At 37.2% G+C, this 14,753-nt stretch overlaps 1 protein-coding gene across 1 annotated transcript in view; it reads left to right on the top strand.

Annotated features, from left to right (window-relative positions):
* The first annotated feature begins 3,834 nt into the window (after positions 1 to 3,834).
* CD163L1 (CD163 molecule like 1) overlaps positions 3,835 to 14,753 on the top strand; it is an 84,978-nt gene continuing 74,059 nt past the window's right edge. Inside the window, exons 1-4 of the mRNA XM_032254690.1 lie at positions 3,835 to 3,977; positions 6,739 to 6,831; positions 12,200 to 12,514; positions 13,162 to 13,482. Coding sequence (XP_032110581.1) covers positions 3,947 to 3,977; positions 6,739 to 6,831; positions 12,200 to 12,514; positions 13,162 to 13,482 — 760 coding nt within the window. The 5' untranslated portion in view covers positions 3,835 to 3,946. The remainder of the gene's footprint in view (positions 3,978 to 6,738; positions 6,832 to 12,199; positions 12,515 to 13,161; positions 13,483 to 14,753) is intronic.

Genomic DNA, 14,753 nt, shown 5'->3' with positions numbered 1-14,753 from the left:
GTATTAGTCTGTTCTGGTCGTCATAACAAAATACCACAGACTGGGTGACTTAAGCTACAGAGATTTGTTCTTTTACAGTTTTGGTGGCTAGAAGTCCATGTTCAAGTGCCAGAAACTTTGGTTTCTGCTGAGGGCTCTCTTCCTGGCTTGCGGACAGCCACCTTCTCTCTGTGTCCTCACATGGCCTTTCTTCTTTGCATGTGTGAAGAGAGCTCTCTGGTGTGTCTTGTTTTGTTCTTATAAGGATGTAATCCCTGGATTAAGTCTTTACTCTTATAACTTCATGTAATGTTAGTTATTTCCCTAAAGGCCCTATCTTCAAATATAGTTACATTAGGGTTTCAATCTATGGATTTGGGGAGGGAACAAAATTCATTCCATAACATTCCACCCTCCACTCCCAAATTCATGTTATTCTCACGTGATAAATATATTCACCCCATTCTAATAACATATAGAGCTTTAACCCTGTCCAGCATCAATTCTAAAGTCTAAAGTACAAAGTCTCATTTAAATCAGGTATGGGTGAGACTCAAGTTATGATTCATCCTGAGGCAAAATTCCTTTCCAGTTGTGAACCTGTGAAGCCAGACAAGTTATGTGCATCCCAAAAACAATAGTGGGACAGGCATAAGACAGACATTCTCACTCCAAAAAGGAGAAGTGGGAAATTCCCTTAGATATTAAGGTTCAGCAGTAATTATCTTTGGCTGAATCCTCTGCCCTTCAGCCCACAGGGGTGACAGCATCACCACCACAGCTGTAAGTAGCAGCCTGGCCCCCTTAACTTTTTGTGGAAGCTCCACCCCTGAGGCACTGGATGGAGGCAGCCTGGTCTATTGAAAATGAGGAGATGGTCTCATCCTCTGAAACTGAAGACAAAACAGTCTTTTCCCTGGGCCTATAGTGGGAGTGACCACTGTTGACCTCTGAATCACCTTCAAGGTCATTTGTCCCTTTCCTGGAAGGATAAAGCATATTCACAGCTGAATATCTCTACTATCTCATCCTACAGAGTCTCAGAAGTCAGAAAGCCTTCCATGATTTATTTCAACCCATCTCTATTCCATTTGGTCTAAACTGGCAGGGTCTCTGCTGGTATAATCCCGTCTCTACTCTTGGCTCCTGGTAAGGTGGATTTAAAAAACCGTGTTTAATTTCCCTATGGAGTGATTGAGGAGCCATACCATTGATGTTCTCTCCAGAACACACTTTATAAATTTTTTTGCTATATAACTAGGCCGAGAATTTTCCAAATCTTCAAGTTCTGGGTTGCTTTTGTTTTTTGCTTAACAATGCTGCCAATTTATGTTTCCCCTCTAGCCTTTCACCATTAGCAATTAGGAAAATCTAGGCTGTGCTTTTAATGCTTTGCTCACAAATCTTCCCTTCTAAAAATCAAAAGTGGTGATTCACAAGTTCTACACTTTACAAAACACTAAGACGCAATTCAGACAAGTTCTTTGCCACTTTATAACAAAACCAATCTTTTCTGCAGCTTCCAGTAACATGTTCCTCACTTCCATGGAAGACTTCATCAGAATTGCTTCTAGCATTCGTGTTTTTATTAATAGTCCTTTCCTGGCAATTTAGGCTTTTTCTGGCAGGCACCTGAAAACCTTTCTAGTCTCTATTCACTACCCAGTTCCAAAGGCACTTCCACATTTTTAGGTTATCTGTTACGGAAGAATCTCGCTTCTCAGTACCAAAATCTGCACTTGTCTGCTTGGATCGACATAGCAAAGTACTATAGAGTAACTCACTTAAATACAACAGAAATTTATTTGTTCACAGTTCTGGAGGCTAGAAGTTTATTACAAAGGTACCGGGAAATTTGGTTTCTAGTGAGGGCTCTCTTCCTGGCTTGTAGACAGCCACCTTTTGTCTGTGTCGTCACGTGGCCTTTCTTCTGCACATTTGTGAAAGAGAGAAGAAGCTCTGGTGTCTCTTATTCTTATAAGGACATCAATCCTATTGGATTAGGGCCTCACTCTTATAATCTCATTTAACCATAATTACCTCCTTAAAGGCCCTATCTCCAAACATAGTCACACTGGGGGATTAGGGCTTCAATCTATAAATTTTGAAAAGACATAATTCAATCCATGGAATAACAGTGGCCATGGGAGCAGATCCTTCCTCAGTCAAGCTTCCAGGTGAGACCACAGCCCCAGTTTACATGCGATTATAGCCTTGTGTGAGATCTTGAAGCCGAATATCCAGCCATTGCCCCAAAGAGATGGTTATCACATCCCTTATGCCTTTTGGTCATAAAGGTATGAAAGGGGTTCCTTTAATTGGAATCTGCTACCAAATATTTGAGAGTGAGAGAACTTGGGAGTCTAGAAATGGGAAAAACTTAAAGCAGTAGCAAATATATTGCGGAGGCGTAGGTTCTATCAAAGAATAGCAATACCAGGTTTTCATTGTTTTGTGTTTTCAGTTCCCACTTCCATGAGATCAGTTTACCAGCAGTAGTTTGCGATGGATTCCGTTAGCATGAAACAGAATGCTGTATTTCAAAAATTTCAGGAAAGTGTGGCTAATAAATGATATACTAGAACAAGTTTCAGCATCCTCTTTTTGTATCTTCCATCACGTAACCCATCCTACTTAGTAAATTACATTTCCCAAAGACATTTCATTTCAAGATAAATTTTTTTCCAAGAAAAAATTCTCCCTGTTTTCCTTCTGATTTCTTCTGACTTTGGGCATCTACCTGAGTTCTGAGAAGTAAGAAAGAGACTACATTTTGAGAAAGGCACTTTATCATTTCAGAGGCACACTTCACTCATATGTAGCAAGCTCTGCTGTTTAATTAGACTTCAAAATACATTTGGCATTAATTGCAGCAGAATTTTACTTACTTTTGTTGTATAAAGGCTTGTCATGTATCTAAGTTGAAAAGGACAAGAAAAAGCAAAGTTCTTGAATTTATCAATGGACATTTATAAGGACTTATTTATCTAAAGTATCTAGATATTTTATATCTCATTTTAATTTCTGTATATATTAGCTTCTTTTTTACTAATAGCCCTGCACAACATTGGAGTATATGGTTTAAAAAATCCTGGCAAACATTCTGATGGGTTCACTTGAGTCACTGGCTTTTCCTTGAGCATGTCACTGTAATCCGGGAGACACAGGCCTGTGAAAAGATGTAACCTACCATTCTTAACATATATAGAAGGGAAAAAGCAATTTTCCTAAAGAAGCAGGACAGGACATACAGGCCCACCAGAACACAGAACTATCACTATGAGCTCAGAAGCCACTTGTGGCTTTCTGCCTAATGGTTGAAATCATTTAAACAAATGTTTTCCAAACTCATTTGATGACTAAGCTTTATTTTCTTTCACATAATGATTAATAATGAAAAACTAATTTTAAAGGACTCTATTTTGTTAAATATTTTTATAGACATAAAGTTTGCTCAATTATGTTTATCCATGCTCATGTTTCATCAGCAAAGCTTTCATAGACCAGCCAGTTTTTAGCAATGTAACCTCTTCTGACCCTCTTAGCATAACTGGTTGAAATATGTATGCTAAAACAAACAAACCTGGTGATATCGTTTATCTTTTAGATAAATGTAAAACTCTGCTTACGAGATCACATTTACAGAACAAACATTTTAAAATATAAAACATGAGCCTTTTTGAAAGTTTAGAGTAGCAATTTACAGTTCCCTTTATTCTGTGAGATTTCCAGACATATTATTTAACTTCCTTTGTTTTCCATATCCTAACGTGATAAGGAAGTAGCAAAGAAAAAAACAATCTCAGCTTTTATAATGACTTCTCCTTTCGAGAACTATGAACTCAATTTTACAACATTATCATTTCCAAATAACAGATCTGTCTCCACCGCATGAGTACACTTCTGGGGTTATATAAAAGTGGACCCAGGAGTTAAATCCTGAGACTCAGGAAGAAATAGACCTGTAATGATGCTGCCTCAAAACTCTTGGCATATTGGTAAGGGCTTGCTTTTATTTTGCTCTGCCATTTGGGAGATGGTGGGTATAGTAAGAACATGTGTAACAATACACAGATATAAATATTATGTGGTAAGGTTAAAAAAAGACAGGACATGAGAAATATTTTAAAAATTGGAAGTTTTGTGGAGCTTAGAGTAGCAGCAATATTGGAGGCAAAATTGAAATCCAAGAAAGGAGGAAATCATTAATAAAGTCAACAGAAAATGTATTATAAAGACTGGAGATTTGAAGTCACACAAGGGTATAAAGTTGCAGAAGTGAAAAGAAGGGATAAATTGGAAATTTATATTTATTGTTATCAAGTGCCAGGTACTACAGTAGATGCTTTAGGTCATTTCAATTTAATTCACACAGGTAACCTATTTTATAGGTATTATTATGTCCAATGGTAGATGTAAAATTAACACTTTTAAGAGATAACTGATTTATGTACAGTCATAAAATAGAATCTACAGTTTAAATTCAGGACCAGTTAAGTCTGAGCCCTTGATCTTTCTGCTGTAAATTTTAGTGAAGAAAATAAATAAAAGTGATAAAAAACAAAGAACAAGTTTTTAATGGGCCCAAAAGAGTAAGGATTAAGAAAGAATATATGGCTAAGAAGCATTTCAGAGCACATCTGAAGTTAGTCGTAACCTTTTAACTTGCATTTCATAGACATTTAGTGGAAATAAAGAATCACAAAGGGAGGTTTTTGCTGTATCTGGGACTTATAACTCCTAAATAGGATTGAGGCTTTTGAATATGAATTGCTACTTCTGTTGACACTATGTCTCTGTGCCATTACTCTGCACGATTACTACAAGTCGACTTAATGTTTTGTAACTCTTTTGCTTATGACTAAAGACCAGCACATGTCTAGAAAACCAGCAGAAGTTTTGATATTTTTCAAAGCCTCCTTTTTGAAAAAGGCTTTCTACAGTTCGAGAAGCTTAGCTACCTTCTATCTAGCAAGGCTCATTTTAATGAATTGCAGTCCTTCATAATTCCTGTGTGTTACTTAAAAGATAGTATTATTTAACTTTCAACATGCTGTCTGCCATGTATTTAATTAGAAAAGGAATGGGAAAGTTGAAGGTCTTGAATTGGTGAGATGGTATTAGATATACAGAGGGTCACAAGTCCTGGCAGTTATATTTAATAGTTCTCCATCACAAGGCTTGCCTACTGCACTATTTGTTCACATTCATCAGATCTTGATTGTGTTGGTGTCAGAGCTTAGTAATGATTCTTTTTTTCTTTACAGTTCATTTTTAGCTCTAACCATTCTTACAGATGGGCACTCAGAGTTTCCTGGAAGGATTTAGGCAGATGTAACGGCCTCAAGTGTCATGGACAAGATGGAAAAGGAAATTGGGACACTAATTGCCCATTCCACACTTATTTCTCCCTGTTTGGTTCTATAGGGAGGGTTTTCTCTTGATTTGGGTACATTTTCCAAGAATGGTGCGTGTGACTGATGATAGTTATAATAACATCTCCTCTGTGGTTATTACTGACTGTTGTCAAACTCACTTGGGATTACTTCTGAGAGAAGTGCCCAGGATCCATTTAGTTTCAAAGCATCATTTGAAAAACTAAAGATGTCCACCAAAGCAGCTCTGCCTTCTAACTCTGCCCTTGCACAGCCCAAGCAGGATGGGTCTTTCCTGATGGGTACTGCTCCCTCTGTCCTCTTAGGGCTTTTGTTTTTTGTTGTCTGGGATTACACATGCTCGCTCAGTTTAACTCTAACCTCATCTTTTCCATAAGATGCTAAAGAAACTACTATTTAAGATACTTCTCTAATATTTACAGCTATTACATACCCCTCAAGTAAACAGGATGATACATATTATTTTTAAGCATTTCTTAGACATTTATTTACTCTGTAAATCTCTATGAATTAATCATCCCATCTGCCTTTAAAACAATCTTTCTAAAATGTAAATTTTATTTATTGTACCCTGATTAAATTCTTTAAAGTCTCCAAATAACTCAGAATAAATTCTCAACTCCTTTGCTTGTATATTGCTTCTGCCTAACTCAGTTTATTCTTTCCCCACACGTGTAGCCTGAGTTTATTCGATGCAGAACTGAGCGTGACTGAAAAGACAGGGGGAAGTGAGGAAGTGGTAAGATTCTGTAGGAATAGTAAAATAATGACCCTGAAGAAAAGTAGATAGCTTTGGTAAATAATCATGAGCTCTATCAGCAATTATTACAGTGACCTACAAATGTTGATCTGCTTGTACGTTGCAGTCACAAGCCACGGAGTGGAATGCAGGCAAGAGCTCTTATTCATTCCTCTATTCCCATAATAAAGCACCAGGTCCGGTACTTATATAGTACTCAGTAAAAGAGCAAATGAATGAACAAAGTAGGATGATAACATTAGGAGGAAAAACACAGTAAAACTGAGGAGACAGTCAATCAAAGAGTTGAGAGGTAAAAATAGTCCCAAAATGCTAATCAATCCACCCCAAACAGCCACAAAAAACATTTGGACATAGAATGCAATCTTTCGGTGAATCATGCTAAAATATCTGCCTTGTTACAAACCATTTGGTGCCTTTCCATCACAAACAGGAGCTAATCCTGTAACTTTTTCTGGGAAAAGGACTTTCTTGTGTAGTATCCTTGACAGGTGGAAGAATAATTCATCTTACTCTATTTTATTTTGGATTTAAGTCATTGAGGTCATCTAACATTTCTTAGAAAGACACGAAATTTTACCCTGCTATATTTTTTTTCTTCAGATTTTGGAAGCTGCTGTTGTCATCAGAATGTTTTCTCTGCCGTGGTAATTTGCATCCTGCTCCTGAATTCCTGCTCTCTCATCAGCAGTTTTAGTGAGTTCTGACAGATGATAACTTTTGGACTTACAATCCTCTATCATACCTTTCCCCTACTCACTCCCCTAAATGCATATTTTGAGGAAAATAGAACATATAAAAGTAATGTTGGACCTTCAGTAGCTATATTCTGTAAATAAAGGTGTCCAAAATAATTTTATGCACTTCATATTAAAATTTTGGCTGACATTTTTTCCCTTCAGATAAAGGTAATTTCCAAATTCAGCCAGGGTCAGTGACTCAGGCCTGTCATCTCAGCACTTTGGGAGGCTGAGGCAGGGGGATCACCTGAGTTCGGGAGTTCGAGACCAGCCTGGCCAACATAGTGAAACCATGTCTCTATTAGAAATACAAAAATCAGCCAGGTGTAGTGGTGTGCACCTATAAGCCCAGCTATTCAAGGGGCTGAGGTGGGGGAATTGCTTGAACCTGGGAGGCGGAGGTTGCAGTGAGCTGAGATGGTGCAAAACCAGATAGTGATGATTTCCAAATGTAAAATATCTCATTGAAAAAATACATATACTGTATTTTTGCAAGTAGAAAAATAGGTTAATTAAAAACTTACAAGATACAGAAATCAAAGAATTAAGCAATTAAAAATATGTGTGTTAATATATTAATACCCAAAGAAAAACACTATTAAGTATTTAAAATACCAATTTGTGGCATTTTAATAGTTTTATATAATATATATTTTAAAATTTTGCATTATATTTTATATATTGGTTATTACCTGTATTAAATTTTGACCAGGCTGGTCTCAAATTCTTCTCCTCCGGTGATCCCCCTGCCTTGGCCTCCAGAAGTGCTGTGAGTGATTACTCAAGTTATTTAACTGCTTTGTATTTCAGTAATTTCAGTAATATATCACATTTCATAGATCTGACACAGAATGTTTTTAATTACATTCTATTTTTTTAAATTAGGGCCAAATTTGTAGTTCAAATAAAATTTTATTATTGTTAAAGTAGATTCCTTTTTTTTTTAATTTCTTTTGAGACGGAGTTTCGCTCTTGTTACCCAGGCTGGAGTGCAATGGCGCAATCTCGGCTCACTGCAACCTCCGTCTCCTGGGCTCAGGCAATTCTCCTACCTCAGCCTCCTGAGTAGCTGGCATTATAGGCACGTGCCACCATGCCCAGCTAATTTTTTGTATTTTTAGTAGAGACGGGGTTTCACCATGTTGACCAGGATGGTCTCGATCTCTTGACCTCGTGATCCACCCGCCTCGGCCTCCCAAAGTGCTGGGATTACAGGCTTGAGCCACCGCGCCCGGCAGTAGATTCCTTTTTTTTAAAGAGATGGAGTTTGACTCTGTCACCCAGGCTGGGGAGCAGTGGTATGATCATAGCTCACTGCAGCCTTGAGTTCCTGGACTCAGGCAATCCTCCCACTTCAGACTCTCAGGTAGCTAGGACTCAGATGTGTGCCACTATACCCAGCTAATTAAAAAAATGTTTTGTACAGATAGGATCCCACTATGTTGTCCAGGCTGATCTGAAACTCTTGGCCTGAAGCAATCGTCTCACCTCTGCCTTCCAAAGTGTTGAAATTACAGGCATGGGCCATGGCACTTGGGCTAAATTAACATTTTAAATGCTGTTGAGATTTAATCATGGTATTCAAATGATTATTTATTTTAATTGAATGCTTACTTTATTTGTGTAATTTTCTTATTTCTATTTAATCTTAGGTAATATTAATATGTCTTTGTATATTCCAAACTAGTACTGGTTCTTGTTGTTACAAATATTTTTGATTAAATGTATTTACTTTTTGAAATACTTTAAATTTCTTGCTGTTTAATGATATTTGATTAGACAAAATGGCCATTTTATAACATATATACAAATCGTTAAGCATCATGTAATGACACACGTAAATCCATCACTCAACCAGGAAACTAGATTTTTATCAACCACTTTTTTCTACGTATGTTTTCCTCTTCTCTTCCACCTACCTTCCAATCCCACCAGAGATAATGTCTATCCTGAATGGTGCATTTCTCACTACCTTACTTTCTAATAATATGATAGACATAGATATAGATGCAGAAGTAATGCATTGTTTAGTTTTGCTTATTTTCAGTTTTATGACACATCAAACTGCCTTTAGTGTTCTGACACTTGCTTTTATCTTTCAACATTATATTTCTAAGCTTCATCTCTGTTGTTGCAATGGCTATAATTAATTTAGTTTTCATTAGGTAAAATATGTTATCTTGTATAAATAAATATTCCCAATGAATTTATCCATTATCCTGTCAATAGTTATTTGAATTTTTCATTACTATTGTCAAATGTACTGGTATAAATATTCTTGTATATGTCTCTGGTGCAGATTTGTGGGAGTTAACTAGGGTCTTTATGTAGGAGTGGAATTACTAGGTTCTGAGCTATGCATGTTTTCAACTTTACCAGATAGGATGAATTTCACCAACAATGTTTATGTATTTTCAATGATTCATAGCGTCATTAACATTTTAAATTGTTCTAAATTTTTGCCAATCAAGAGAGTATGAAGCTATATCTTTTTATCTTAATTTTCAATTTCCTAAATACTAATAAGTTTAGGCATTTCTCCATGTATTTAATGGTCATGTCTTTTGTTTTCTTCCATGAAATGTCTGTTCAAGTCATTTGCCCATTTTGCTTATTTTTCTAAATCTATATATTTGAAAAATATAATCTAGATACTGGTACATAGTCATAATATATGTTGCTAATGTATTCTCCATGTTTGTGATTTTTCACTTTTTACATAGTGCCTTTTGAAGAACAGAAGTTCTTAATTTATCAAATTTTCTTTAATAATTTTTATTACACCTTGGTAAAAATCAGTATGTCTAAAAATCAGTAGAAATTAGTATCTACACATAAAAAAAGCCTTAACATATTGAAAAAATAGAAATGGCAAACATCAATCATATTAGAATATACATCTGTGTGTATATGTGCGTGTGTGTGCGTGTGTGTGTATACCAACTACATTTTTAAGAGGTTTCATTAGACTTAAGAGTTATACTCCCACCAACAGTGCAAAAGTGTTCCTATTTCTCCACATCTTCTCCAGCATCTGTTGTCTCCAGATTTTTTAATGATCGCCATTCTAACTGGCGTGAGATGGTATCTCAATGTAGTTTTGATTTGCATTTCTCTGATGACCAGTGATGATGAGCATTTTTTCATATGTTTGTTGGCCTCATGTATGTCTTCTTTTGTAAAGTGTCTGTTCATATCCTTTGCCCACTTTTGAATGGGCTTGTAGTTTTTTTCTTGTAAATCTGTTTTAGTTCTTTGTAAATTCTGGATATCAGCCCTTTGTCAGAAGATCAAACACCGCATGTTCTCACTCATAGGCGGGTGTTGAACAATGAGAACACATGGACACAGGAAGGGGAGCACTACACACTGGGGTCAGTTGGGGGGAAATAGGGGAGGGACGGTAGGGGGTGGAGAGCTGGGGAGAGATAGCAAGGGGAGAAATGCCAGACGTAGGTGATGTTGAGGAAGGCAGCAAATCACACTGCCACATGTGTACCTATGCAACAATTTTGCATGTTCTTCACATGTACCCCAAAACCTAAAATGCAATAAAATAAATAAATGGGGGAAAAAAAAGAGTTATATGATATGGGCACAAGCATTAGAATGCCCTTCACACACATTTCAACTAAAAAGAAAAATGTACATATAGAAAGAAATAAGAAACAGTAGTAGCACTAGGAAATGAGAAAGAGAAATATAAGAAAACCAAAATTTCTAGTTATTCTCGTGAATATAGTATAGGTAAGACCACACTAAATGAAGACTTATGATTAATTCAGTCCACTTTCAGAAAGAATATTGTTATCGCTTGTGAAAAATATATTCTCACTGAGCCATTAGGGACTGAAACTCAGAAATGGGGAGCCTTTTTAATTATGATTTACCTCTCTGTTTCTCTCTCTTCTTCTTCCTCTCTCTGCTTTCTTTTTTTTTTTTTTAAGATGGAGTTTTGCTGTTGTTACCCAGGCTGGAGTGCAATGGCACGATCTCGGCTCACCGCAACCTCGGCCTCCTGGGTTCAAGTAATTCTCCTGCCTCAGCCTCCCAAGTAGCTGGGATTACAGGCACGCGCCACCATGCCCAGCTAATTTTTGTATTTTAATAGAGACAGGGTTTCACCGTGTTGACCGGGATGGTCTTGATCTCTTTACCTCGTGATCCACCCCCCTTGGCCTCCCAAAATGCTGGGATTACAGGCGTGAGCCACCGCGCCCGGCCTCTTTTTCTTTTTCTTTCTTTCTTCTTTCTTTTCTTTTTTCTTTTCTTTTCTTTTTTCTTTTCTTTTCTTTTCTTTTTTTTTCTTTTCTTTTCTTTTCTTTTCTTCCTTCCTTCCTTCCTTCCTTCCTTCCTTTCCTCTTTCTTTTTCTCTCTTTCTTTCTCTTTTTTCCTCTTTTTCTTCCTCCTTATTGCTTCTCCCTTTGGCTCACTTGCTTTTACTAACATACCCTCTCATCATTATCATATGCACAGAATTCACCATAAAGTTTCACGCTGAAAAGTCATGTCTGCTTTAAAGTTTTCTCCCTTCATAGTAGTTTCCCAATTAAATTTTTATTGTCTGTTCTTCAAAATTTTGGCTCACAAGTAGATTTGGGTTAATATTAACTTTACTTGTTTCACGTTATCATCCATTTTACTTATTTCAAATTTTTAATATGGGAATGTGAATAATCAATGGTCATCTGAAGGACTGACCTTTTCTGAAGCTGTTATCTGTCTGTGGTCCACATAGCTGTTAATTAGGGATGGTAGAGTAACATATTACAATCATGGATGGTTAGGTCTTCTTGCCCTGCAAGCCCTATTGTAGAATGTATTTAAAACATTTGAGGATATAAATACTCAAAAGTATTTAATGCTGTAGATTTTATTGAGTAGAAAATTATGTCAACCTTACAAGATGTTTTCAATTAAGAATATAAAATATCTCCTTTAAAAATGTAAGGTGGAATCCTCAGTTATAGGGTATTTTGAAACCGACTAGTCAAGGGACTTCCATTCTGGCTGCAACACAGCCAACTTTACCTTTTCTATGGTTTATATCAGTAAGTATTGCATCCAAAGGAAAAATCTCTTTCCTTTTTTTTAATTTTCACATTACGATCCAAAGCAAAACTATGCTGCAAGGTGGTCTCTAGTTCCCTATGGTGAAAAATGAAAGCTTCTCACCTCAAATTTTCTCATTTTTTCTTTTCTCTATACTATAAGTTTTAATAACAACAGTTAAGCTAAATGATCATCATCCATCTCACCTACTTATATTATTTCTGCCTTCTAACCTTTGCCACTTCTAAAGTATGTTTCTGTCTTTCTTGCAGGTGAAACAGATTTGGAGTTGAGGCTGGTTGATGGAGACGGTCCCTGCTCTGGGAGAGTGGAGGTGAAATTCCAGGGAGAGTGGGGAACTGTGTGTGATGATGGGTGGAACACTACTGCCTCGATTGTCGTGTGCAAACAGCTTGGATGTCCATTTTATGTCACCACATTTGGTCATGCCATGCCTGCATTTGGAAAGATTTGGCTGGATGATGTTTCCTGTCATGGAAATGAGTCATCTCTCTGGGAATGCCAACACCAGGAATGGGGAAGCAGTGACTGTAATCACAGAGAAGATGTTGCTGTGACCTGTTATGGTAAGAGTCTAACTAGAGTAAGAAGGCAAGTAAGACCTACAGTCAGAAATCACCTGCTGGGAGGTAGGGGTTTCTATTTTAACTTTGATAGTGTCCCTCTGGGAGACATATACAAATATTTTGTATATTTTTATATGTCTTCCCTTACTTCTAAACTAATGTCTAGTTACTATAACTGAGTTTAGAAAGAAATGAAGAGGGAGAGAGAGGAGAAATAGATAGAGATAGAGAGAGAGAGAGTGCATTAGTTACTAATGTAATATCTTTATCGTAACTGTAATTGAGTTGAGAAAGAAATTAAGAAGGTTGGGAGCAGAGACAGCTTTGATTTAAGTGCCTTTTCTCATGTACCAGGTACACTAAAAGAACAAATACATTTTTTTAAATGAGGCATAAAATCAAAGCAAAATGATAAAGAGTATTATGCTAATGATTGATTTTTTTCACCTAGGATTTTTTGTGTGTGTGCTTGTGTATTTGTGTTTAGAAAAAAAGTCTCACACACCCCTCCTGTAAGTATTTTCAGTTAATTTTTTTATTTTTGGTAACTTCATTCATTACAGGGCTATCTTCTAATTATCCTTTCGATTTTATTTCAGGCACAAAGCTGGACCAATTTCTGATATGCCTGCTTGTATTTCTCATAGGTGAAACCAATGTGAGTCTGAGGCTAGTGGATGGAAGCAGCGCCTGTTCAGGGAGAGTGGAGGTGAAATTCCAAGAAAGGTGGGGGACTATATGTGATGATGGATGGAACTTGAATACCGCTGCCGTGGTGTGCAGGCAACTAGGATGTCCAACTTCTTTTATTTCTTATGGACTTGTTGGTAGCACTGCTACCTTTAGACCCATTTGGCTGGATGACATTTTATGCCAGGGGAATGAGTCAGCACTCTGGGATTGTAGACATCGTGGATGGGGAAATCATGACTGCAGTCACAACGAGGATGTCACATTAACTTGTTATGGTAAGAGCCCAAGATATCACGTGGAAAAAAGGAGCAATTTGTTTAGAAACTATATATATGGGCAGAAAAACGTCAATCATCCTCTGGAGAAGAATTTTCTCTGGTTATAACAAATTTTTGTTACCTCCCGAAATTGCTTCATTCTGGAGTTCTTCTAAACACCCTTCCTAAAACTGCTCTTCTTAACATATTTAAAGCACATTTTGAGTTTTAATATTTTCTGATCACTGAGCAGCATTCCATAGGCTGACCAAATCCTTTTTCTCAAAATCTGCAAACATCCTTTACTTAATTCCTCCAGCTACCTAGGATCTGCGAAAGGAACATCAGCCGCAGAATTAGCAAAAGTTAGTTTTATATTTTCACTGAGTTTAAGTAACCATGAATGTCCCCAAAAGTGTGAAATGGAGTATCAAATTCTTGCCAAAATTATAGCTAGTTGAGAGCAAGTATTCATGACGAGGGTGGTACATAGGGATAGAAACAAAGGAGAACAAAGGGAAGTGAAGCCTAGGTTTGATACAGTACAGCTGAATGGGAGAACGAAGTGAGAAACGCGGCTTCGGTCCAGAAGCTGGTAAATCATATCAAAATACTGGCTTATGGGGGGAGAATACTACCCTGAGTGGAGAAAGGAACTACAGAGATCCATGAAAGTGACAGAGAGATGATTTCTCTAGGACTTTTTCTTGTGCTATACTAGACACAGTGATTCTGTGGGAAATAAGAAAAAAGTATGTGTTACAGATTTTATCCTCAAGGAACTAATAATCTACGGGGCAAACAACATGAATACATGCCATGTAAAGAATATTGAAAGTGAAAGTATATTTCATACTAAATAGATTCCATTGACTGCTTTTTAATGTATATATATTTTTTTGGGACAGAGTCTCACTCTGTCGCCAGGCGCCAGGCTGGAGTGCAGTGGCGCAATCTCGGCTCACTGCAACCTCCGCCTCCTGAGTTCAAGCAGTTCTCCTGTCTCAGCCTCCTGAGTAGCTGGGACTACAGGTGCACGCCACCATGCCCAGCTAATTTTTGCATTTTTAGTAGAGGCGGGGTTTCACCATGTTGGCCAGGATGGTCTCGATCTCTTGACCTCGTGATCCACCCGCCTCGGCCTCCGAAAGTTCTGGGATTACAGGCTTGAGCCACCGCGCCCGGCCTTCTTTTTAATATTTTTTATCACTACAATTGACTATGTTATGTAGCCAAATAAAATATATTTTCTAATATTACTCCTTATTTTAGTTTCTGGATGATAGTTA

This window comes from Sapajus apella, unplaced genomic scaffold (assembly GCF_009761245.1).
Source record: "Sapajus apella isolate SASKATOON/1434 unplaced genomic scaffold, GSC_monkey_1.0 scaffold86, whole genome shotgun sequence".
NCBI classification, from domain to species: domain Eukaryota; kingdom Metazoa; phylum Chordata; class Mammalia; order Primates; family Cebidae; genus Sapajus; species Sapajus apella.
Note: the sequence above shows the minus strand (reverse complement) of the source record. Positions and strands in the feature narration are given on the sequence as shown.